General features: G+C 42.5%; 1 protein-coding gene across 6 annotated transcripts in view; it reads left to right on the forward strand.

The window, feature by feature from the left end:
- Positions 1-26,057, forward strand: part of epha7 (eph receptor A7) — a 387,886-nt gene that overhangs the window by 304,339 nt on the left and 57,490 nt on the right. For 2 of the 6 annotated variants that reach the window (XM_063033201.1, XM_063033218.1), the window contains exons 7-10: positions 600-768; positions 18,011-18,119; positions 19,785-19,826; positions 25,753-25,808. In XM_063033201.1, coding sequence (XP_062889271.1) covers positions 600-768; positions 18,011-18,119; positions 19,785-19,826; positions 25,753-25,808 — 376 coding nt within the window. Of the gene's footprint in view, positions 1-599; positions 769-18,010; positions 18,165-19,784; positions 19,827-25,752; positions 25,809-26,057 lie in introns of all 6 variants that reach the window. The other 4 variants (XM_063033193.1, XM_063033210.1, XM_063033228.1 and 1 more) reach the window with 2 other exon arrangements.

Below are 26,057 nucleotides of genomic sequence, written 5' to 3' on the forward strand. Positions count from 1 at the left end.
GAAGCAAATACAATAAAGAAGCAAGACAGAATTATGAATATGAGTAAAATGGCAGGATATGGACATTGTCAATTCAATTCAAGTTCAATTATCATTTAACCATACATGAACACAGCCAACTGGGACAGCGTTACTACGGGGTCCAATTGCGAAGACATATTACCAAGCGACACACGGTAAGCACACACAAGGTCACAGTCACGTAAAAAGAGTCCTGATGCCCACACCTATCCCCTCACCACCCCCCCCCACCGCCGCAGAAAGGATTAGTTTAGTTGGCCAATTGATTATTAATTTAATTGGTTAAGCACAACATTGTGGGCCAAAGGACCTGTTCCTGTGCTGTACTCTTCTATGTTTTATGTTCTAAATGTGATAATTCAGGAGAGGTGGGCGTTTCCCGGATATAACACAAAACATTCAAATATGAAAACCCTGTGCTGAGTTATAATCCAACATCAGTCACATTCTTTCACAGTAGAATGAGCTTGTAGGTCAGTTCCTATGCTCTACTGTTCTGTGTTCTGTTTTCTATTGTAATAATTTTAAATACTTCCTCCCACATCATAATCTCACTGCGGCCTTTATTTTTTTTTCAGAATCTAAAAGATCGCACTTACTCCACCGTAAAATCTACCTCAACCTCAACCACCATCAATAACTTGAAACCAGGCACAGCCTATATATTCCAGATCCGCGCCTTTACCACTGCAGGTTATGGAAACTACAGCCCCAGGCTAGAAGTCTTAACCCTAGAAGAGACGACAGGTAAGAGACATCAATATCGTCCTTCTGCACTGTAAGGCAAAAGAGAGGCGTCCAAAGCAGAGTCAGCCTGATGCATATCGTTTGAGAAACAAAAACGGACACAAGATATCCCAAAATTCTGGAGGAACTCGTCACATCAGGCGACGTTCAGGAGGGGATAAACCGTCAATGTTTTAGGTCGATTCCCTTCATCAGGACTGGGAAGTAAGGGGGCAGAAGCCAGAATAAGAAAGTGGGAAAAGGGAAAGGAGTACAAGATTCATGATTGAAGATTGTTTAATGTCATTTTCAGTAGATAAGTGTAAAAAAACAAAATAATTGTTACTTCAGATCCGACGTAGCACAAAAAAACACAATAAGATAAAGAACACAATAATCAATAAATATAAATATATAAGATAGCTTGTATACATAGATTGATTGTATGTCCATAAAGTGACACTAGACACAGGAGTGTCTGCACATAAGGCCAGGGGTCCCCAACCTTTTTTGCACTGCGGACCGGTTTATTATTGACAATATTCTTGCGGACTGGCGGACCGGGGGCGGGGGGGGGGGGTAGGGTTGCCAACGGACAAGAGTAGCTGTCAAGTACGTTGGTTTTACCCAAAGTAACACTACAATGACCATGAAGCCTTGCGCATGTGTGTACGTGCCCATTTTTTTTATAAATCGTCTTTTGCGATTCTGTTCGGGGGGGGGGTGTTAATCACAACCGGAATACAGTACTGTATGGGTGATATGTGGCTAATACACTCAATTTCGTTTCTAAAAGGGTTTATCTAACGAATTTAATATTAAACACACAGCACATATTTTCCACGCATGAATATAGTGATAAGTCAATTATCAGGGGAGGACAGGGGAGCTTGAAGTAAGTGTTGAACGAACTTCCAGTAGAAATGGCAGAAGCAGGTTCTATATTATCATTTAAAGAAAAATTGGATTGGTATATGGACAGGAAAGGAATGGAGGGTTATGGGCTGAGTGCAGGTCGGTGGGACTAGGTGAGAGTAGCGTTCGGCACAGACTAGAAGGGCCGAGATGGCCTGTTTCCGTGCTGTAATGGTTATATGGTTATATAAGTAAGTCAATAGCATCATAACATTTTAAGTAACGTTTGAATATTAAACACACAGCACATATTTTCCCCGTATGAACATATATGATTATTGCAACACACCGATATCGCTGAATCAGTGGGAGCCCTGGGCTAGTTTCCATGCAACAAGACGATCCTATCGAGGGGTGATGGGAGACAGCGATACTCGAAGGGGGTTCCTTATGTCCAGTCTGTTCCGCAATTTAGTTTTCGTTGCATTCATTGCAGAGATATGTTGGAGATGGATGCAACGTTTTCAGTGCTTTCGTGGCTATCTCAGGATATTCAACCTTGACTTTGATCTAGAATGCCAGCAGAGATGTTATGTCAAACATACTTTTCAGCCTACCGTCATTTGCAAACTCGAGGAGTTGATCCCCTTCCCGCGCTGACATGGATGATGCGCGGGTCATGAACTCGCGAGCGTTCAAGCTCAACAGGGCATGACAGGGAATGAGGAAAGGTGCAACTGACTCCTATCACCAAATCATACCGTTTCCTCGCAGCCCGGTAGCACATGCTTTACGGCCCAGCACCGGTCCGCGGCCCGGTGGTTGGGGACCACTGCATAAGGCGACTGACCGGAAATGATAAAGTACTGATGGTTGGAGGTGTCGATCAGCCTTACTGCTTAGGGAATTTACTTCAGGACTGTATATGGAGACATACTGTAGATGATAATAAATTTATCAATTTTGGTAATAAATTTACTTTGAGCTTTGAAGTAACTGCTTTTGAGTCTGGTGGCCCTGCCATGGATCCGAGATGGCCTCCTCCCTGATGGGAGTGGGACAAACAGTCCATGGTCAGGGTGTGTGGGATCCTTCATGATATTGCTGGACTTTATCTGGTGCTTTTCCAGATATATGTCCTTGATGTTGGGTAGACTGGTGCTGGTGATGTGTTGGCTACCCATTGACCCTTCCCGTCTGCCGCAGTGCAGTTTCCATACCAAGCAGTGATGCAGCATGTTAGGATGCTCTCTTCAGCCACTTCAGAAAGTAAAGACATAGGTGAACTTTCCTGATTGTGTCGAATGTGTGCTGGGACCCTGAGAGGTTGTGTGAGATGTGCGCTCGAAGGAGGTTGAAACTGCTGACAGTTTCTACTGCTGTGCTGCCAGTGTAAAGAGGGCTGTGAGTGGTGCAAGTTCTCCTGAAGTCAGTAACTCCGGGGGTCAGGGGGCACCTGTGTTGAGGATGACAGGAGGGGAGGAGCAGTTGTGCATCCTGACAAACGGAGGTTTATTGGTTAGGAAGTCCAACACCCAGTCACACAATGGTGTGTTTAGACCGAGGAGTGGGAGTTTGTGATACAAGCTGGCAGGTAATAGGTGACATAGGTTAGCAGGAAGGTGGTGGGTGGGGAAGGGAGGGTGAAGAAGCTGGGAGAGGATAGTAGGATGAGATAAAGAACTGAAGAAGAAGGAAGAAGGTCAAGTATCTTCACAATGCCCACTGCAAAAGGCAGAATCTCCTGGTGGCCACCCATTTCAATTCAACTTCCCATTCCCTTTCTGACATGTCAGTCCATGGCAGGGGTTCCCAACCTGGAGTCCACAGACCCCTTGCTTAATGGCATTGGTCCATGGCATCAGAAAAAGATGGGAACCTCTAGTCTACAGCCTCTTCTCTTGCCATAATGAGGTAAAACTCAGGTTGCAGCAGTATCTCATATTCCATCTGGGTAGCCTCCAAACTGATGGCATAAACATTGAATTTCATTGTAATTTCTCCCCCTTTCCCTCCTCCATCTTCCATTCCACATTCTGATTCCCCCTCACCTTTTCTCTTCTCCTCAGAGAGGGCCCAGCAGAGATTGCACTTTCTGAGGAAGCTTAAACAAGCATCACTCCCCACTAACATCTTAACTACATTCTACAGAGGCGTGGTTGAGAGTGTGCTGACCTTTTGCATCACAACCTGGTACTCCAGCTGCAGTGCTGTCGACAAAAAAGCCTTGCAGAGGGTGGTTAGGGGAGCAGAGAAGGTTATTGGGGTCTCCCTACCTTCTGTCCAAGCCCTCTTTCAGAGTCGATGCCTCCAGAAGACACGGTACATCATTAAAGACCCCTCACACCCTCTCCATGAACTGTTTGTTCTTCTGCCATCAGGCAAACGTTACAGGAGCATCAAAACTAAAACCACAAGGCGACTAAACAGCTTCCTCCCACAGGCAGTCAGACTGCTAAATAGCTGCTCCACCTGACTCTGCTTTGGACACTTTTAACTTGCACTAGATACTTATAACTGATTTTAACTGACATGTGGCTGTTGTGTTTACTATTTATTCTTACATTTATTATTTAGTATTGCGTTTGTCATGTTATGATTGCACTGCTCCTGGGAAACGCTGTCTCATTCTGCCCTGCAGAGCTGATGTATGGTTAGAATGACAATAGAGTTTTTTGAATCTCATGCCCATCGCCTCCCTCTGGTTTCTCTCCCCTTTCCCTTTCTCCCGTAGATTACTGCCCTCTCCTATCAGATTCCTTCTTCTTCAGCCCTTTACTTCTTCCACCTGTCACCTCCCAACTTCATAGTGCAACAGCCCCCATCCCCCACCTCGCCAGCTTCCGCTTCACCTGATCTCATCTATCACCTGCCAGCTCCTATCCTCCCCCTGACGCCACCATCTTACCTGGCTTCTTCCCCCTTTGGCCCAGAATGTCCGCTGTTCATTCCCCTCCATGAGCACTGCCCAGCTTTCAGAGCTGATCCAGCACTTTGTGGGTGTGCTACTCAAGATATCCAGAACCTGAAGAATCTTTTGTGTCTTAGAGGTATCCCGTGCTGTTGTTTAAGGACAGTCGGATCAATTACGGCAGGAGCTGAGGACTCGATTGTCTGACAGATTTATTTGCTAGTTAGTTTCCCACAGCAGTTAAGAACCATCAAGTGAAGGTAGAATCTCTGCCTTGAGAATAGAGTGCGATAAATAAATAAGTATTATACTGTTAGTGCCAGCCTGCGTCACGCCACAGTATTGATCATCAGTGCATTGTGTTATTAGAGATTTTAATGACAAGCTTCTTTCCATGAGGGTGTCGTTTCATATTTATTACCTCCACCACCCCCAAGGCTAAATGTATTTTTGGGATGGTTGGGGGAGGGCATTCTTAGCAGATTTCTGAACGAGATACCATAGGTCTATACGCTCAATGGCCACTTTATCATTTACCCCCTGTGCCTAATAAAGTGGGCACTGAGTGTGTATTTATGGTCGTCTGCTGCTGTAAGGTCTGATGTGTTTGTGCATTCAGAGATGCTCTTCTGCACACCACTGTTGTGACGTGTGGTTATTTGAGTTACTGTCGCCTTCCTGTCAGCTTGAACCAGACTGGTCAGTTTCCTCTCACGTCGCTCATGAATAATACATCTTTGCCCACAGAGCTGCCACCCACTGCATGCTTTTTTGTTTTTTGCACCATTCTCTGTAAGCTCTAGAGACTGTTGTGCATGAAAATCCCAGGAGATCAGCAGCTTCTGAGATACTCAAACCACCCCGTCTGGCACCAGCAATCAAACAGTCAAGGTCACTCAGATCACATTTCTTCCCTATTTTGATGTTTGGTCTGAATAACAACTAAACATCATAACCACATCAGCATGCTTTTATGCATTGAGTTGCTGCCACATGATTGGCTGATTAGATAATTGCATTAACAAGATGTACCTAGTAAAGTGGCAATCACATATATATTGGGACAATTGACTTTGCAAGTCGTGTACCATGCAGCCAGAAATGCTGTGGGAAGTTTAATATATTAATGATTCAAGAACTACTCTGTCAGCTTTTTATCAAAAGGTATACTGAAAGATCCAACCACTTACGTTGTATTAAGTCTGCATGGGATATCTGGATCCTGCATACACAGACGCCAATAGACAGCTCCTTAGGAGAACATTGTACTTGATTCCAGTGATCACTTTGCTACTATGCCTATGAATATTTGGTGAACATAGGACTAGTATTATCTGTGGCATATATAGATAATTCTAGTCCCATTTTTTTTAACCAAATATTGGGTGGCAGGGTGGAGATACATCTCTACCATAGGAGGTGTAAGGCGCTCTTTCTCTCAGCCTGCAGGTCACTCTTGGACAAGGAGTAGCACCCACTTAGCCTCCCCCCCCCACCACAAATCAAGGTCACATGAAGCCATAGGATTTGGTGATGGATGGTCGCATGAGCAGCTGGTGCATACCACAAGTCCTGGTTATGTGACCACTGACACCAGGCAGGCAATCTCTGAAGAGTATAGACAATGGCTGAGGTCACCCGTCTTATAAAGACACTGCCCAGAAGAAGGCAATGGCAACCACTTCTGTAGAAAAATTTGCCAAGAACAATAATGGTGAAGACCATGATTGCCCACGTCATACGACACACACGGTATTGGGGGTATGGTATTGATGTGGATAGAGAATTGGTTGGCAGACAGGAAGCAAAGAGTGGGAATAAACGGGACCTTTTCAGAATGGCAGGCAGTGACTAGTGGGGTAATGCAAGGCTCAGTGCTGGGACCCCAGTTGTTTACAATATATATAAATGACTTAGATGAGGGAATTAAATGCAGCATCTCCACGTTTGCGGATGACACGAAGCTGGGTGGCAGTGTTAGCTGTGAGGAGGATGCTAAGAGGATGCATGGTGACTTGGATAGGTTAGGTGAGTGGGCAAATTCATGGCAGATGCAATTTAATGTGGATAAATGTGAGGTTATCCACTTTGGTGGCAAGAACAGGAAAACAGATTATTATCTGAATGGTGGCCGATTAGGAAAAGGGGAGGTGCAACGAGATCTGTGTGTCATTATACACCAGTCAATGAAAGTGGGCATGCAGGTATAGCAGGCGGTGAAAAAGGCGAATGGTATGCTGGCATTCATAGCAAGAGGATTTGAGTACAGGAGCAGGGAGGTACTACTGCAGTTGTACAAGGCCTTGGTGAGACCACACCTAGAGTATTATGTGCAGTTCTGGTCCCCTAATCTGAAGAAAGACATTCTTTCCATAGGCAGAGTACAAAGAAGGTTCACCAAATTGATTCCTGGAATGGCAGGACTTTCATATGATGAAAGACTGGATCGTCTAGGCTTATACTCTCTGGAATTTAGAAGATTGAGGGGGGATCTTATTGAAACGTATAAAATTCTAAAAGGATTGGACAGGCTAGATGTAGGAAGATTGTTCCCGATGTTGGGGAAGTCCAGAACAAGGGGTCACAGTTTGAGGATAAAGGGGAAGCCTTTTAGGACCGAGATTAGGAAAAACTTCTTCACACAGAGAGTGGTGAATCTGTGGAATTCTCTGCCACAGGAAACAGTTGAGGCCAGTTCATTGGCTATATTTAAGAGGGAGTTAGATAAGGCCCTTGTGGCTAAAGGGATCAGCAGGTATGTAGAGAAGGCAGGTACAGAGTTGTGAGTTGGATGATCAGCCATGATCTTACTGAATGGCGGTGCAGGCTCGAAGGGCCGAATGGCCTACTCCTGCACCTGTTTTCTATGTTTCTGCATAATGATGGTGATAACTTTCTGTGGGTGGCTATACAGCAATACCATCCTCCCAAACTAAATACATCGATACTTCGTGTAAACCTAGTTTTTCAGTGTTACAGTTATGCTACTTCAGTAAATGTTAAGAACAGTAAAATTCACCAAGTTTTTTTTTACCAAGAACAATGTTTTTCCTGTGGATTTTGTACCACAAAATAGTAAACCAAATTTCATTACAAGGTCATGTTAATCAGCTCTAAATATCTCATCTCCAGCCTGATTCCACCAACTCCTTTGAAGGTCGAATCTTTTGCACTCTGGTTAGTTTAGTTTTTTAGAATAATTTTTTTTGGGCAACGTTTTGAAATTTTAAACACGTGCCTCTACACACAGTCATCTCCCAACAGCTATTTAAAAGATGTCTTTATTTTATTTATTAATAGATTGGATATTCAAGATTCAAAATTGTTTCAGTGTAAAGGAGAACAAAATAGTTGTTAATCCAGATCCGATGCAGCACAAAAAAAAGCAGACTCACTAAGATAAAGAACACAAGAATATAAAAACACCATTGCGATAAATCATACAATAGTCAATACATAATTTGACTGTATGTGCTTAAAGTGATGGTAGGTACAGGAGTGTCTGTACATAAGATGACTGACAGGAAATGATAACCTTTCATCTCAAAATGGCAACTGTTTATTCATTTCCATAGATGCTGCCTAGCCTGCTGAGTTCCTCCAGCATTTTATGTGTGTTGCTCTGGATTTCCAGCATCTGCAGATTTCCATGTGTTAATGATATAGCAGTGGTGGTTTGGGGTTTAGATCATGGGTGGAGGTGTCGATCAGCCTTACTGCTTTGGGAAAGTAACTGTTTTTGAGTCTTGTGGTCCTGGCGTGGACACTACATATCCTCCTCCCTGATGGGAGAGGGACAAATAGTCTATGAGCAGGGTGTGTGGGATCCTTCATGATGTTACTGGTCCTTTTCCAGCACCTTTCTGTATATATGTCCTTGATGGCGACATGTATCCTATGCCCTATGTGCTGGCATAAACTGGCTGCTGCATGATAATACTTGCATATACCGTTTGAAGGTTCACTGTCCATTATATATTTATAGATGTACTGCATATGGACCGTTAACTGCACTGACAGGTGCTCTCGGTAAATTGGTGAATTATTATTGTCACCTGTACCAAGTTAAAGTGAAAAATGTGTGTTTCATCTGTAAATATAGATCAATTCATTATAATGGTGCAATGCGATTATTGTAATCAGTTGATCTGCAAGACAATTTTTTTGCTTCACCTTAGTACACGTGACAATAATCAACTTCTCTCAGTGGCCACTTTATTACATAACTGCTTTGTCTAATAAAGTGGTCACTGAGCGTGTGTTCGTGGTCTTCTGCAGCTGGAGCCCATCTGCTTCAAGTTTTGACATGTTGTGCATTCAGAGATGCTCTTCGGCACACCACTGTTGTAACGTGTGGCTATTTGAGTTACTGTCACCTTCCAGTCAGCTTGAACCAGTCTGGCTTTTCTCCTCTGACCTCTCTCATTAACAAGGCATTTTCACCCACAGGACTACAGCTTACTTGATTTTGTTTTTTTGCATCATTCTCTGTAAACTCTATGCTCTAGAGTTCTCAATCTGGGGTTCACAGACTCTTTGGTTAATGATAAGGCTCATAGGCATAAAAAAGGGTTGGGAAACCCTGCTCTGGAGACTGTTGTGTATAAAAATACAGATCATCATTTTCTGAGATACTCAAACTTCCCCATCTGGCATTAGCCATCGTTCTCCAGTCACCGTAACTTCAATCACATTTCTTCCCCATTCTGATGTTTAGTCTGAACAACTGAACCTCTTGACCATGTCCGCATGCTTTTATGCATTGAGTTGCTGCCACATGATTGGCTGATTAGATATTTGTATTAACAAGCAGGTCTACCTAATAAAGTGGCCACTGAATGTAAATTAGATCAATGTTATACTTTGTCTATTAGCACCTTACTGTTCTAATACTAGAGGTCTGGTAGTGATGTGAATAATGTTGTTTCATGATGCGTACAGTAGTCTATGCATGGAGCAGTTGATTGACTGTGTTTCACATGATTAATTGAGAATTCTTTAATCTATTTATCACCTTCCAGTTTCCCAGTTCATTCCCCCACCCCCAGCCACACACCTTCCCCTCACCTGGTCTCACCTGTCACCTGCCATCTTGTATTCCTTCCCCTTCCCCACCCTCCCCCACCTTCATATTCTGGTTTCTTCCCCCTTCCTCTCCCATGTTGGTGAGGGGCCTCAGCTCAAGACGTCGAATGTTTATCCATTTCCATAGATGCTGCCTGACCTGTTGAGTTCCTCCCGAATTTTGTGTATGTTACTCTGGATTTTCTGCGTCTGCAGAATCTCTTGTGTTTGTGGTAACTACGTTTTGTGTGTGCAATAGGACAGTTGCGGTGTGATTGTACACTGTTTGCATTGTATGACAACTGCCACCTTACTTTCCTGCAATTAGATCATCATCATTTAATAAGATGTTTATGTCACATCACATTCCTTTAACAATGTGTTTTTACACAAACCCAGAAATAAAGCATATAACATTTCACAATAGTTCCTGTGAACAAAATATCACCAAAGGTGAAGCAGTGAATGCAAAACTATTGTGTCTTTATGACTCTAAAACAGTAGTATTATTAACAGAATATGTTGTAATTACATTGCTATTGTTTGGTAGTGTAGTGGTTAGCACAATGTTTTATAGTGCAGGCGACCTGTGTTCAAATCCTACGGCTACCTGTAAGGAGTTTCTACTCTCTCCTCGTGACTGCATGGGTTTCATCCCAGAGCTCTGGTTTCCTCCCACATTCCAAACACCATCATGGTTGGTAGGTTAATTGATCATTGTAAATTGTCCCGTCATTAGGCTTGCGTTAAATTGGGGAATAGCTGGATGGCATGGCTCAAAGGGACAAAAGGGTCTATTCCACACTTAACTCTATAAATAAATAACTTGCACTTATTTCACTGATAAAATTACATTTCACAACCAGAAAAAGAGTTGGAAAACAGTTTAAAAGTATTTTATTGCACATGTCAAAATTTATCCTCCTCTTCATCAATATGTGAATTGAATTGAATTGACTTTATTTCTTACATCCTTCATATACATGAGGAGTAAAAATCTTAACTTTACACCTCTGCCTAAATGTGCAATGTGCAATTTATGGTAACTTATAATGAGTAGTATGTACAACAGGACGGTCAGTATAACATAGAAATATAGTTGTATTAGTGTGAATTGATCAATCTGATGAATTGGAAGAATCTGTCTGTTGGTCCTGGCGTTTATGATGCAATACGGTTTCCTGGATGGTAGCAGCTGGAACAGTTTCTGACTGGAGTGACTTAGGACCCCAATGATTCTTCAGGCCCTTTTTATGCTCCTATCTCTGTAAATGTCCTAAATAATGTGAAGTTCACATCTACAGATGCGATGGGCTGTCTGCACCACTCTCTGCAGAGTCCTGCGATTGAGGGAAGTACAGTTCCCATACCAGGCAGTGATGCAGCCAGTCAGGATGCTCTCAAATGTGCCTCTATAGAAAGGTCTTAGGCTTTTGGGGCCCACACCAAACTTCTTCAACTGTCTGAGGTGAAAGAGGCGCTGTTGTGCTTTTTTCACTACACATCCGGTATGTACAGACCATGTGAGGTCCTCAGTGATGTGTATGCCGAGGAATTTAAAGCTGTTCACCCTTTCAACCTCAGATCCATTGATGTCAATAGGGGTTAGCCTGTCTCCATTCCTCCTGTAGTCCACAACCAGCTCCTTTGTTTTGGTGACATTGAAGGAAAGATTGTTTTCTTGATTCCACTGTGGCAGGGTGATGACTTCTCTGTAGGCTGCCTCGTTATTATTTGAGATAAGGCCAATCAATGTAGTGTCGTCCTCAAATTTAAATAGCAGATTGGAGCTGTAGGTGGCGACACAGTCATGGGTATACAGAGAGTATAGGAGAGGCTTAGGACACAGCCCTGAGGGGCATTTGTGTAGAGGGGCAGAGGCAAGGAGCCCACTCTGACCACCTGCTATGTCATATGGCGTGGGCGATTATGGTCTTTCCGCGACCATGATTGTTCTTGGCAATAATACATAGTACTCTAATTATGTATATGTACCTGAGACTTTTGTAAAGTACTGTGTACATATTTCTTATTGTAATTTTATAGTTTTTTATTGTGTAGCACTGTACTGCTGCCACAAAACAACAAATTTCATGACATACGTGAGTGATGAACCTGATTCTGTTTCTGATTCTAATGAATAAATCACTGGGAATATCCAAATTACAAAGAAAGAGATTGGTAAGAAATAGTTAGAGATTGGTTAATTCCGGTTTTCAAACAAGCATAATTGACCCCTGCTGAGGTTCTCATTACTTCATCCTCATGGACACCATCAGTTGCCCAGCAGTTAAGTAGATTAATGGTATAATTTTATAATCTAGCCTCAAGTGCGATCTTTACCTGTGCTTTGGGGGCCATTCCACTTGGGACTGCGAGAGCACTTAACATTGAATTGATGCCTTCCTTTCTAGTATTTCAGAGCACTTATGCATAGACATTTTATTGACTTTCCAATCAGGTTAGATGTTTTCTTGATGAGATTACGTCGGTGTAATTGCTTTGTTTATGATAAGTTCCGGACTTCATTAGTCCTGAACAATCATTGTCTGCCTTGAATCAAGTTCAAGTCCATTGTCACTCAGCTGAATACACGTATACCACCAAACAAAACAATGTTCCTCCAAACAGTACATACACACAACACATCAATTAAAATTAAAAGTAAATTAACAAATAATACAGTGCAGCTACAACACATGTTAAAAAGTAAATAGGAAAATGCTACTTGCGCTTCATAGATGATGAGACCTGGGTAGTGGCAGGGAGTTCAACGGTCTTATAGCCGGAGGAAGAAGCTAAGCAAGGAACTGGGATTTTAAGAAGTTACTAATGGTGAATAGTTAGATAAATTCCAACTATCTCCTTCAAAGGATATTGGCACGTCATTCTTTTTTTGAACTAGGTTCCTAAACTATGGAATTCAAAACCTAAATCTATAAGGGACGCAGTTCAGTTCACACGTTTAAACACCAGCTCAAAATCTATTAATTGAGCCTTGCTTTTATCTGACATCTTTTTGTCTTTTATTTTCATGTTTATTTTTATTTTTATCTTCATGTTTGTAGTTTATCCCATTGTAAAGTACTGTATGAAAAGTGCTCTATAAATTAGTTATTATTATTATTATTATTTATTTTTTCTCAGCTCAAACTGTTAAAACCTGACGTACGGGCATAGCCATGTATGCTCATTTGTCAATTACCGCAACTTTCGGACTACACTAGTTGTGTTTAGTATTGTGGCTTTTTAGAGATTTACATAAATATTGCTGTGAAGGCCTGGTTGTTTAACTATTGTGTAATGCTATTGTGTGGTGCCTTTGGGCTGATACCAGTTGTAGATATTACTATTGGTATTGGGATAATGTATACTTTGTTCATGTTCCAAAGACTTTAAATTTCCTTTATATTTTATTACTATTATTATTAAGAGAAACAGCATGCATGATTTGTGTGAAGATCTTTATTATACCAGTGTAAAAGAGGACTTAGTTAATTACCTGTGCATTATAAAGATGGAGTTACTGTACTGATAGATAAATTCACTTCAACGCATGAATATGACACTGCTCAAAGATTCTTTCAGCTATAAATAGATGCCTGCTACACTGCTGTCAAAGCCCCACAGATCTTTCTGGCATTATTATTTGTCAGTAAAAGTGTCTGCATGGATGCCATCCTTACAGAATTTCCGTAATTCACTCTACCACACTTAAAATTAAAGATCCTTAACACCAGAGTATAGATATTATGATTTTTTTTACGTGAATAAGATGGACGATTTATCCTACAAAAATATAATCACAGTCTTGTCAAAATACATTCATTTAAATAAGGGATAGAATCCTAGTGTGCAAAATAATATATAACTTTTTTTGTGTTCTGTTGCATTTATTTTTCAGGGGATATTTATCAGCTGTTTTTAATCATTTGCTCAATGGAAGTCATGCTCACATTTTGATGTACTGAGATTTTGCTGACCTACTTTTATCCCCTACAGGTTACAAGCAGAAAATATATGAAGTTTGGGATAGATCATTTGTAAAATACACTCAGAGCAACATCAGCTTGATTACTTAAACCCGCGGCTGTAGTATTCACCCCGAGTTTGTATTTACGGCAGTCTAGGTTGAATGCTCTGACTGAACAAAATGAAAGAGATGAAAAATAACACATTTTGAGCAATCAGTTACAGATAAATACAGTGATATAATGAAAAGAGTTTGGTTATACAGGCTAAAATAAATGACTGCGACCTAGAAGAGCTCCTCTTGCCGAGAGTCACTATGTCACTTTATTATTTCCTCTCAGAGTTATCCTATCTACAGATAAGACCTCAAGGATGTGTGCTTTGCCCACTGCTCTACTGTCTCTGCAGCTGTGACTGTGTGGCTAGGCACAGCTCAAATGCCATCTATGAATTTCCCAACAACACAACTGTTGTTGCCAGAATTTCGGATGGTGGTGGGCAGGCATGCAGGAGTCAGATAATGTGTTGGTTGAATGATGCCTGTAAGGAGACAAATCTCAAGGTTGTATAATATGTGTACACACACACACACACACACACACACATACACACACACACACACACACAGACACACACACACACACACACATTTTGATAATAAATGTACCTTGACTTTGAACTTTGCACAACCTTGCACTCAATGCAACTCATTGATCGTGGGCCAGGAAGGGGAAGTCGAGGGAGCACATACCAGTCCTCATCAAGGCATCAGCAGTGGAAAGGATGAGCAGTTTCGGGTTTCTGGATGTCAACATCCCTGAAGATCTATGCTGAGCCCAACATATTGATGCTGTCACGTGTCCAGCAACAATGGATATGAAATTCAGTCAGGTTATATAAACAAACAACGATATTTATTAACCTCTACTCAACGCATCGAAAAGTAAACGAACGACTAACTTCACCGGAAGTTAACAGTTAGGCGACTGTATCGAACAAACAGTCAAACATATAAACTGTTCTTAACAAGTTCTCATCCAAGCACAGACTTAAAGTGGTAAATTCAAAAGTCCATGTGATTTATACAGTCATTAAGGAGAGACGTCCCCGAAACAACGATTTCTTCGAAGCGGTGACAAATCTGTCGATCTCAGCCGAGAGATGCCTTGTCCAAAGGAATCACGAAGAAATAAAGGAACTGACCTTTTGACTGGAGGGTGGTCACCGCACAAACCTTCCCGCCCTGGCAGGGGTTTTACTCAAACATGCATGCCACAATTCCCAAACGAAATAAAAAGGTGGAACATTCCCAAGAAGCTGAACGATGTTAACTTTACCCAATCCTTTGCTCGGATAACTCTCGTAATGTCTTCACTCTCTGATACTGGACTGTAAAGGAAAACAAAGGTGCAACAAACAAAAACTGGCAGCGATTTGTGAAACTGCTGGCACAACGTTACACTAAAAATAAAAATGAGAACTGCGTCACCGTGGCAGCTTTTTCTTGTATACCGTGCCATCACATGACATCACATCACCCCATCATCACAAGACCATTGCATCATTCCAATAGCATGAGACCATTACGTCATGCTCACAAGATGTGTAACAAAGCAATCACAAAGAATGCACAGCAATGGCTATATTTCATTAGGAGCTTAAGGGGATTTGGTATGTCACCAACAGCACTCGCAAATTTCTACAAATGTACCATAGGGAGCATCCTAACTGGCTGCATCACCATCTGGAATGGAGGGGCCACTGCACAGGATCAGAAGGTTATAAACTCAGCCAGCTCCATCATGGGCACCAGCCTCCCCAGTGTCCAGGACACCTTCAAAAGGAGATGCACCCAACATTGAGGACCCCATCAGCCAGGACATTCTCTCTTCTCATTGCTACAATCAGAGAGGAGGTACAGGAGCCTGAAGACCCACACTCAACATTTCAGGAATAACTCTTCTCTCCCCGCCCCCATTAGATTTCTGAACGCACAATAAATCCATGAACACTTCCTCATGATTTTTTTCCTCTTTTTTTAGAAACATCGTAAATAGGTGCAGGAGTAGGCCTTTCGGCCCTTCGAGCCTGCACCGACATTCATTACGATCATGGCTGATCATCCAACTCAGAACCCTGTACCTGCCTTCTCTCCATACCCCCTGATCCCTTTAGCCACAAGGGCCTTATCTAACACCCTCTTAAATATAGCCAATGAACTGGCCTCAACTGTTTCCTGTGGTAGAGAATTCCACAGATTCACCACTCTCTGTGTGAAGAAGTTTTTCCTCATCTCGGTCCTAAAAGGCTTCCCCTTTATCCTCAAACTGTGACCCCTCGTTCTGGACTTCCCCAACATCGGGAACAATCTTCCTGCATCTAGCCTGTCCAATCCCTTTAGGATTTTATATGTTTCAATAAGATCCCCCCTCAATCTTCTAAATTCCAGAGTGTATAAGCCTAGTTGATCCAGTCTTTCATCATATGAAAGTCCTGCCATCCCAGGAATCAATCTGGTGAACCTTCTTTGTACTCCCTCTATGGCAAGGATGTCTTTCCTCAGATTAGGGAACCAAAACTGCACACAATACTCCAGGTTTTTACTACTTATTTACGAGGGGTGATTGATAAGTTCATGGCCTAAGGTAGAAGGAATCAATTTTAGAAAACCTAGCACATTTATTTTTCAACATAGTCCCCTCCTACATTTACACACTTAGTCCAGCAGTCCTGGAGCATACGGATCTTGGACCTCCAGAAAGTGTCCACAGCAGGGGTGAATGATAGGTTCATGTCCTAAGGTAGAAGGAGATGAGTTATGCAGATCTCATTACACGCAGATGCAGTTCAATGCTTTGAATGATTATGCAGAAATTATGAATTTAATAATCCATCTCCTTCTACCTCAGTCCACGAACTTATCAATCACCCCTGCTGTGCGCAGTTTCTGGAGGTCCAAGATCCGTATGCTCCACGACCGCTGGACTAAGTGTGTAAATGTAGGAAGGGACTATGTTGAAAAGTAAATGTGCTAGGTTTTCTAAGATTGACTCCTTCTACCTTAGGCCTCAAACTTATCAATCACCCCTCTTAATTAGTTTTTGTATGCAGTATATACTTATTGTAGTTTACAGTTTTTTATTAGTATGTATTGCATTGTACTACTACCTCAAAACAACAGATTTCACAACATATGCCAGTGAAATTAAACCTGATTCTGATTCTGATCACAATACTTAGCATTATTTTGTGTACAGTACATACAATCAAATCCATGTAGAGGAACTAATCTGATGTGTATACAGCCACACTCAAACAATCACTTGTACATGGTGTTTAGTAGGGTGCTTTGATATTTACAGTCTATTTATTATGTTGTGTTTTGTTTTTATTGTGTTCTTTGGTACGGTGATTTTTTTATGCCACACTGGATGCGCGGTGACAATCACTTCATTCTCCTTTCCCCTCGTGTACTGAAGATTGACCATAAACAATCCCGATTCTAAATAGATCAGTTCAACACCACTTTATTCACTAACTGGAGTGCTTTTATATCTTTCTGGCAATCATTCCCGTTTGAAAATATATATTGAATAGTGTCACTTTGTCTGAGTATTTAGGAATTTCTGATTGCTGAACATCAAAGCTCAGCTCCCTCTCTCTAGCAGTTAAACAGATCAGTCGGAATGACATGATTATAAGAACAGAAGCTGAAGTGTGGGATTGAGCAGCCTTGAGTAATATGTGTGCAAAGCTCGCAAACATCATTTTCTTGTTCTCCTGCTCAGCTCCCTCAACATTACAAATCTGAGTGTTTGTTATGAATATATTTAAACTACTGGAAGTCTGTTGCTTACCTGAAAAGGACTTGAGGTGTTTATGAACCGGATTTTTTAGCTATGTTTCCCTGCAATATTTAAATGCTACCTTGGCTGCACTGATCCCCTGCCCTTCCCGTCCTGGTAACGGGCGGCATGGCAACGCAACGCTTTACTGTACCAACGGCCTGGGTTCAATTCCCGCCGCTGTCTGTAGGGAGTTTGTACATTCTCCGCGTGACTCCCCACACATGTGCTGGTCGGTAGGTTAACTGGTCATTGTAAACTGTCCCGTGATTAGGCTAGTGTTAAATCGGGGGATTGCTGGGTGCCGTGGCTCAAAGGACTGGAAGGGTCTATTCTGAGCTGTATTTCAATAAATAAACAAAACAAAATAAAGCGTCATCTTTCCATAGACGCTGCTAACCTGCGGAGTTCCTCCAGAATTCTGTGTGCGTTGCTCTGGATTTCCGGCATCTGCAGAGTCTATTGTGTTATTAACTGCACTGAGTCATTTTGACTACTTCCGAGCGTTCACTTGTCTGGAAATTTCTGTTGCCCTCAGTATTTATTCATTTTGATATGCCGGGCTGTTGTCATGTCAGCTAATGTTGATCTGAAATCCTTTATATTCTGGTCCTAGCCACTGCTGCTTCCACTGAACAAAATCCTGTCATCATCATCGCTGTCGTCGCGGTGGCAGGGACCATCATCCTGGTCTTCATGGTCTTTGGCTTCATTATTGGACGAAGGTATGGAACTAAGGAACATGCCGAGCTGGGTCACGCAGCTGAGGGGTACGTGATTGTGGTATATGCAATTACCGGGCATCCGGTTGTGGGAGAGGGGAGGGTGGAAAGTGTAGAACTGTTGTACAAGCAAAAACAGTGCAGAAAATATGGGATCCTTAAATCTTAGGCAAATTCACTGCAATTCTGAAAGGGCACGTCCACTAAGGAAGTCACGTATATGACATATGTCCTTGACGCATCACTTCTGTGCCATGATTTTCACATCTTTTCAATTCAAGTCTAAAGTAATAGCAATTTTACCTTTTTAAACTGATTTCTCCTGCCATTCTGCACAGTTACCACAGGTTGTATCTCAAGACTCCCATCTTTGCTTCCCTTTCCTTAATAAGACACCTCCTTTGGTTGGGGTCAACCCCTGATGCTGTGTCCTGTCTATACGCAAGCCAGGGCAGTACAATACGGAGAACAAGCTGTTAACCATGTCGCAGGCTAACCCACTCCACACAGCTGATAAACTCAAAGCAACAGTAGAGACTGGCACAGTTCAGCACCAGCAGCATCTCAGGAGTTGCCAGGCAGTGTTGAACTAACGTAGGACTGCCTTAGGGACTCCAGCTCTGTTTTTTTTTCCCTCTGGACTTACACCCAAAGTCCTTATAGTTTGGGATCAGACATTTCCTTCTCCTGGAAGAGCTGCCCACCACGGCTGATGAGCCCCATTTGCCCAATATGACTGGCTTTAAGGCTCCAGTAACCCACCTTTTCCCCTTTTCCTGTCAGTAGAAACAGTTCCGTCAGGCGTAGTAGCTAGGCCACACGTGAAGGCCGGGAGCTGGGCTTGGTTGTCAGAGGCGAATGCCATTGGGAGCATTTAATAAGTAGTGGGAGCTTGTCCCCATTACCACCCCCAGCTATAACAACCTTAAGGAATCTTCCCTCAGTAACCCTTGTATAATCCCTTTATATTATATTGTAACATCTGCAATCATAGAGTCACATTCCACACCAAGTCTAAACCCACCCTGCTATATTTATAATGTTCCAGCTTTGGGAGATACCTTGTCTGTCAGGTGCCACAGAGAGTTGTAGAACACTACAGCATAGAAACAGGTTCTTTAGCTCATCTAGTCCATGCCAAACTAATATTCTGCCAAGCCTCATTGACCTCCACCTGGACAATAGCCCTCCATATCCCCTCCGTCCATGCACCGATCCAGATTTCTCTTAAATGTTGAAATCGAACCCACATCCACCACTTCCGCTGAGAGAAGAAGTTCACCCTTATTTTCCCCTTAAATATTTCACCTTTCACCCTTAACCTCGAGTCCTACCCAACCTCGGTGAAAAAAGTCTGAAATGGCAGCTTAAATGAAAATCTTTCTTTATTTAACTCTGCATCATAAATCAACTCCTTTAACTAGTAATAAAACTGGAATCGTCCTTCATTGCACATTCAATACAAAAGAATCCGCCCCCTGGCCATCACCGACATCTCCATGTCCCTGACATTTGGCTCATCATCTTTCAAACCCTTTGTCTTGGAAGCCATTTGCATTTCCTTAAAATACCATCTGTAGAACCCACCATGCCTCTGGCTTTCATCCCCTAAACTACTGTTTCCCTTTCTCTCCTGCTTGATGTCCATCTTTCCTCCATGGTCTGAAGCATTCTGAGATGTTTTCCTTACGTGAGGAGAGCAATAGAAATGTAAGTTGTTATTGTTGTACTTTTCCTTCCTTTTTATGTTCTCTCATTCAGTGGTAATTGTCTGGTAGAGCACTGGGCGAACAGTGCACGGATAGCAATTGGGATGTCTGGTGTTAGTAACATACCCTTCGAAGAAATATCACTTTTCTTTCTGAATTGTCAGCATTTACTTCATAAGCGTACTGTACATAGCAAATATGGTAAATTGGTATAAGGACAAATATAAATAATGACTGTCATAGAGTCCGAAACCCAGAGAACACTATAGCACAGGAACAAGCTCTTCGGCCTGTCTAGTCCCTGCCAAGCTCATACTCTGCCTAGTCTCATTGACCCGCACTGGGCCATAGCCCGCCATATCTCTCCTATCCATGTACTTATCCAGACTTCTCTGAAATGTCGACATCCACCCTGCATCCACCAGTTGTACTGGCAGCTAGTTCCACACTCTCACCACCCTCTGAATAACTTCAAGGATCAAAGTAAAGTTATTATCGAACAACGTGTATGTCACCATATATTACCCTGAGATTCATTTTCTTGTGAACCTCCCCCTCAGGTTCCCCTTAAGTATTTCACCTTTCAACCTTAACCCATGACCTCTGGCTGTAGTCCCACCCAACCTCAGTGGAACCCTCAAAATTTTGTGTATCTCCATCAAATCATTCCTCATTCTTCCATGCTCCAGAGAATAAAGTCCTAGATAACACAGTGATAATACTTCTAACATTAAAGTTATCACTTCCATTAAAATAGACAAACAAGCTTACTGGAAATAATAATATATTAATATCTTATCAGAATTGATTGATCCAATCTCCATCCAAGTTCCATAGTTATCTGCAGCAAATAAGCCCAACCTGAGTGCTGTTCCCAACTTAAGGCTGTAAGTAACTGTAAGACCATAAAACATACGAGCAGAATTAGGCCCATCAGGTCTGCTCCACTATTCCAAAATGGCTGATTTATTATCCCTATCAACCACATTCTCCTGCCTTCTCCCCATAACCTTTGATGCCCTGGCTAATCAAGAACCTGTCAAACTCCACTTTAAATATACCTAATGACTGGGCCTCCACAGGTGTCCGTGGCAATGAATTTCACAGATTCACTAACCTCCGACTAAAGATATTCCTTCTCATCTCTGTTCTAAAGGAGCGTTCTTGTATTCGTTGGCTGTGCCTCCTGTCCTAGATTTGTCCACTATTGGAAACATCCTGTCAAATTTCACTCTTGCAAGGCCTTTTAATATTCAATAGGCTGCATGAAATCCCACCTCATTCTTCTAAACTCCAGAAAGTACAGGCCCAGAGCCATCAAACCCTCCTCATATGTTAACTCTTTCATCCCCAGGTTCATTCTCTTGAACCTCTTCTGGACCCTCTCCAATACCAGCACATCCTTACTTAGATACGGGGCCCAAAACTGCTCACTGTACTCCAAGTGCGGTCTGACCAGTGCCTTATGAAGCCTCAGCATTACATCCTTGCTTTTATACTCTAGTCCCCTTAAAATGAATGCTAACATTGCATTTGCCTTCCTCACCACAGACTCAACCTGGAATCTTTAGAGAATCCTACACAAGATTACCCAAGCCCTTTTGCACCGCTGATTTCTGAATTTGTTCTTATAAAACTGTCTACACCATTAAACCATGTGTTCAGGAGAGACCTTGCTGCCAGGTGGCTCAGGGTGTCAATCAGACAGGTTTGAAGGTCCATCAGTTTCGCAGCTGTCTCCTTTCAGCATATGCCAGACTAACCTTGTTCAAACCAACTGAAACTGCATGGGAGATATTGGTCTTTGTTATTCAATTTACTTGTTGGTTTAAATTAATGGAATTGTCTTTAAGTGTATATGAGTGTTCTGTTTTGTAATCTTGTTTAAAATATTTAACATTTTCAAAAATGTGACTTTATTTTTAAATACTGGTTGCAAAGTTTTGTAATATTTGTGAAGAATGGAAGTGTTGACAGCTGCTGGGCCTTGGGAGTGGGGAGAGGGTATTGGGGACCACACCAACTGTCAAAGCCATTATATCAGCGCAGCAGGCCACTTGTCCTGGGCAGCCCTGGTCTTTACCAACGGGAGCTGGCCTCTCAGTCGAGGACAACGCTCTGGACCGTACTGATCCAAAGGGCAGACAGCTCATGACCTGGAAGCGAGAAAAGACTTGAAATTTTGTCCCATGTTAGGTTTCATATCAGCAAAGTGCTTGGCTGCCAACAGCAAAAATTATAATTTGGCAAGTTTTAGAGTCATAGAACAGAACAGATACAGACAGGTCTTACAGCCTTTTTTACTCCAATCTTTAGCCTCGTCCCACTCAAACCATATGGCTCCAACCCCTTCCTATCCACAAACTTATCCAAACCTCAGCTTGTTCCACACTCTCACCACCCTCTGAGTGAAGAGGATTAAATATTTCACCTTTCACCCTAAACCTATGAGTTCTAGTTCTAGTCTCAACCAACTTGTAGGGGAGATCCTGTTTGCATTGACCCTGTCTATACCATTCATAGTTTTTTTTATTATTGAGACACAATGCAGAATCAATCTTAAAGGCTCTTCCAGTCATGTTGCCCAGCAAACCCCAATTTAACCTTAGCCCAATCATGGGACAATCTTTGGACTGTGGGAGGAAACCAGAGCACCCAGAAAAAAACCCACACAGTCACCAGGAGAAACTCACATGGTCACCGGGAAAAACTCACACAATCACCAGGAGAAACCACACAGTCACCGGGAGAAACCCAGACAGTCACCGGGAGAAACACCACAGACACCGGGAAAAAACCACACAGTCACCGGGAGAAACTCACACAGTCACTGGGAGAAACCCACATGGTCACTGGGAAAAACCCACACGGTCACTGGGAGAAACCCGCAGTCACCAGGAGAAACCCGCAGTCGCCAGGAGAAACCCACGGTCACCAGGAGAAACCCCACAGTCACCGGGAGAAACCCCCACAGTCACCAGGAGAAACCCCCACAGTCACCGGGAAAAACCCCACACTGCCACCAGGAGAAACCCCACAGTCACTGGGAGAAACCCCACACAGTCACCGGGAGAAACCCCACACAGTCACCAGGAGAAACCCCACAGTCACCGGGAGAAACCACACAGTCACTGGGAAAATGTAGAAACTGCTTACAGACAGCAGTGGGGAATGGAACCCAGGTCGCTGGTACCGTAAACATTGTCATAAGCACCACGCTTCCATACCACCTATTGTGTTCAAGTATTAGATCTCTCCTCGTTCTCCTATGCCCCGGTGCATTGTGTCCTAACCTATTCAACTTTTCCTCATAACTCAGGTCCTGGCAACATCCTTATGTTTTCTCCACACTCTTTTGGTTATATTTCTCCGTGATTTTGAAACGTGCTCCTAATGTCCCATTCTTTTTTCTTTCCATTACCCACTCCAATCTATGCTATGGATGTGGCTATTTCATCGAATGACATGAATGGCTCAATTCATCGCCAATCTGTCGTGCTAACCACACTACTTAGAAGTGACAGTGTTCAATTCAGAGTCAGAATCGGGGTTTAATATCACTGACATATATGTGAAATTTGTTGTGTTGTGGCAGCAGTACATTGGAATACATTGGAAAGTATATACATTTAATTAAGAAATATATATGAATAAATTTAAATTAAATGTGTTAAATTAAATCTGCTTAAAATATTCAGAAATTCAGCTATTGTATCGTGGCATCCCTACCAAGTAGCAAGGATATACTTTCAGGCATTTGCGAAGCAAAGCAGATTTAATTTGTAAATCAGATTTTCTGTGTGTTAACTTCGCGTAGGGTCAGGTTTTACTGGCCCACATTATACACTGACATTTAAATCAGTGTGTTTTACAACTGCCAAAACACTGCACCACTCAGTGATGTGTGTTGCAAGCAGAATTCATCCCTAGCTTGGGTGACAGTATAGCATAAAGTATCACACAAAACACTAACACGTCTTAAAAATAAAATTACATCAATATTGGAATCTGAATCAGTTTATGGTCAAAGTCCAAAGTATATTTATTATCAAAGTACGTATATTTTTATTCGTCTCCTATATGTCATGAAATTTGTTGTCCAGCTGCAGCAATACATATACTGTAGTGTACAATAAGAAATATATCTTTAAAAAAAAGTAGTGCATAAAGCAAAAATAGTGAGGTAGTGTTCATTGTTAAGAAATCAAGCTGAGTTCTGGAATCTGAGGGGAGGGAGTTGTTCCTAAAATGCTGAGTGTGTTTCTTTGGGCTCCGGTTCATCCTCTCTAATGGGACAAACGAGAAGCCGTGCCCTAGGTAGTGGGGACCCTTAATGATGAATGGCACCTTTTCGAGGCATTGCCTTTTGAAGATGTTCTCGATGGTGGAGATGGTAGAGTCCATGGAGTTGTTGGCTGAGTTTCCAGTTCTCTGCAGCTTTTCCTTTTCCGATCCTGTGCAATAATGACAATATATTACATTCAGCAGTGAAGTACAAATCATCATTAACACTTTGTGAGGGAGCCCACTCTTACTAGCTGCCGAGTCATATGGCGTGGGCGATCATGGTCTTTTCACGACCATGGTTGTTCTTGGCAACATTTTCTACAGAAGTGGTTTACCATTGCCTCCTTCTGAGCAGTGTCTTTACAAAACAGAGTAACCCCAGCCATGATCAATACTTTTCAGGGACTGACTGCCTGGTGTCAGTGGTCGTGTAACCAGGAATTGTGATCTGCCCCAGCTGTTCATACAACCATCTACCACCTGCTCGCATGGCTTCATGTGACCCTGATCAGGAAGATAACCTTGCCCAAGGGTGACCTTCAGGGTAGTGGAGGGAAAGAGCACCTTGTACCTCCTTTGGTAGAGATGTATCTCCATCCTGCCACCCTGAAGTACAAATACAAACACAAAAAGGATGAAATTCAGCTTTGGTAGAAGTAGGGGAGGGTAGATTGTTACCTTGTTCAATGTTTCCTGAATTCCTTTATGATTATTCTCAGTGTGGAGTTAGTTCAATTTAATTCAAGTTTAATTGTCATTCAACCATATATGAATACTCAGGAATACAGCCAAACGAGACAGCATTACTCCAGGGCCACGGTGCAAAGTACAGTACCAACAGTCACACACAGCACAAAGCACACACGACTCGAGTAAGACAGAAAGACACAGCCACACAATAAAAGAATCCACATTCAAGCCACCCAACGCCGCTGAAATCTGCAGACGAGCACAACAGAGATACTCTTCTGCCGGGCGAACACTGGGGGCAACACCAACTCCAACCTGAAGGCTGCGTCACACCACCCCCCCCCCCGACTGAGCTTACCAGCTCCGATGCCCCTCTCCCGATGACTGTAAACAGGCGATACCGCGGCTTCAGGCCTGGTGTTCACACATACAACACAAACTGTAGTCCAAGCCCTAAATCCAATGTTCTGCTGAGCAAATACGGCAGGGGGAGGGGTTGGGGCAGCACCAATTCCAGCTGCAATGTGGAATAGGGCAAATGTAAAAGATGAAACCATCTTCTTTTCCTCCCTGAATTTCACCCTGAGAATAAACATGCAATACGTGAATACAGATATCTCAAGATAGGTGTGAACATTAAATAAAAGTGACATACCATCATGCATGGATAAAGATTGTCTAAGATACGGCGTCTAGGACTGACTGTGAACAACTACAGTCTATGTCAGCGGTTCCCAACCTGGGATCCACAAACCATTTGCAAATGGTATTGATCCATGGCATGAAAAAGGTTGCGAACGCCTGGTCTAGATGCTGAATGCCCGAATATTATGCAGAACGGTGAGCCCAGTCAGTTAGTCCTGTAGCAAACATGGGCCTATGTGTTAAGCTAAGTGCAACATATGAAATCTGTACTAACTTTGATCAAGTTGTCTCATTTTCTTATTCAGACACTGTGGCTACAGCAAAGCTGAACAGGAAGGGGATGAGGAGCTCTATTTCCACTGTAAGTGTCATAATTAAGCCTCTTAACACGCAGAAATACTTAGGTCTTTTTTTTCCAGCTGGTCTTCTTCCCCAGCAATGCTTTCGTACTCGATACTGTTTTCTGTCCCCACCTTTACACCCTGCAACCAGTTAATATGGCAGTAATTTACTGATGTAATGTGGAAAATATTTCTGATAAGATAATGTTCCTAATCATCTTTATTTCTATCAATTAAGTCCTGGCCTTGGGAACTCTCATACTGAAACT

The sequence above is a fragment of the Mobula hypostoma genome, chromosome 2 (assembly GCF_963921235.1).
Source record: "Mobula hypostoma chromosome 2, sMobHyp1.1, whole genome shotgun sequence".
Classification (NCBI taxonomy): Eukaryota; Metazoa; Chordata; class Chondrichthyes; order Myliobatiformes; family Myliobatidae; genus Mobula; species Mobula hypostoma.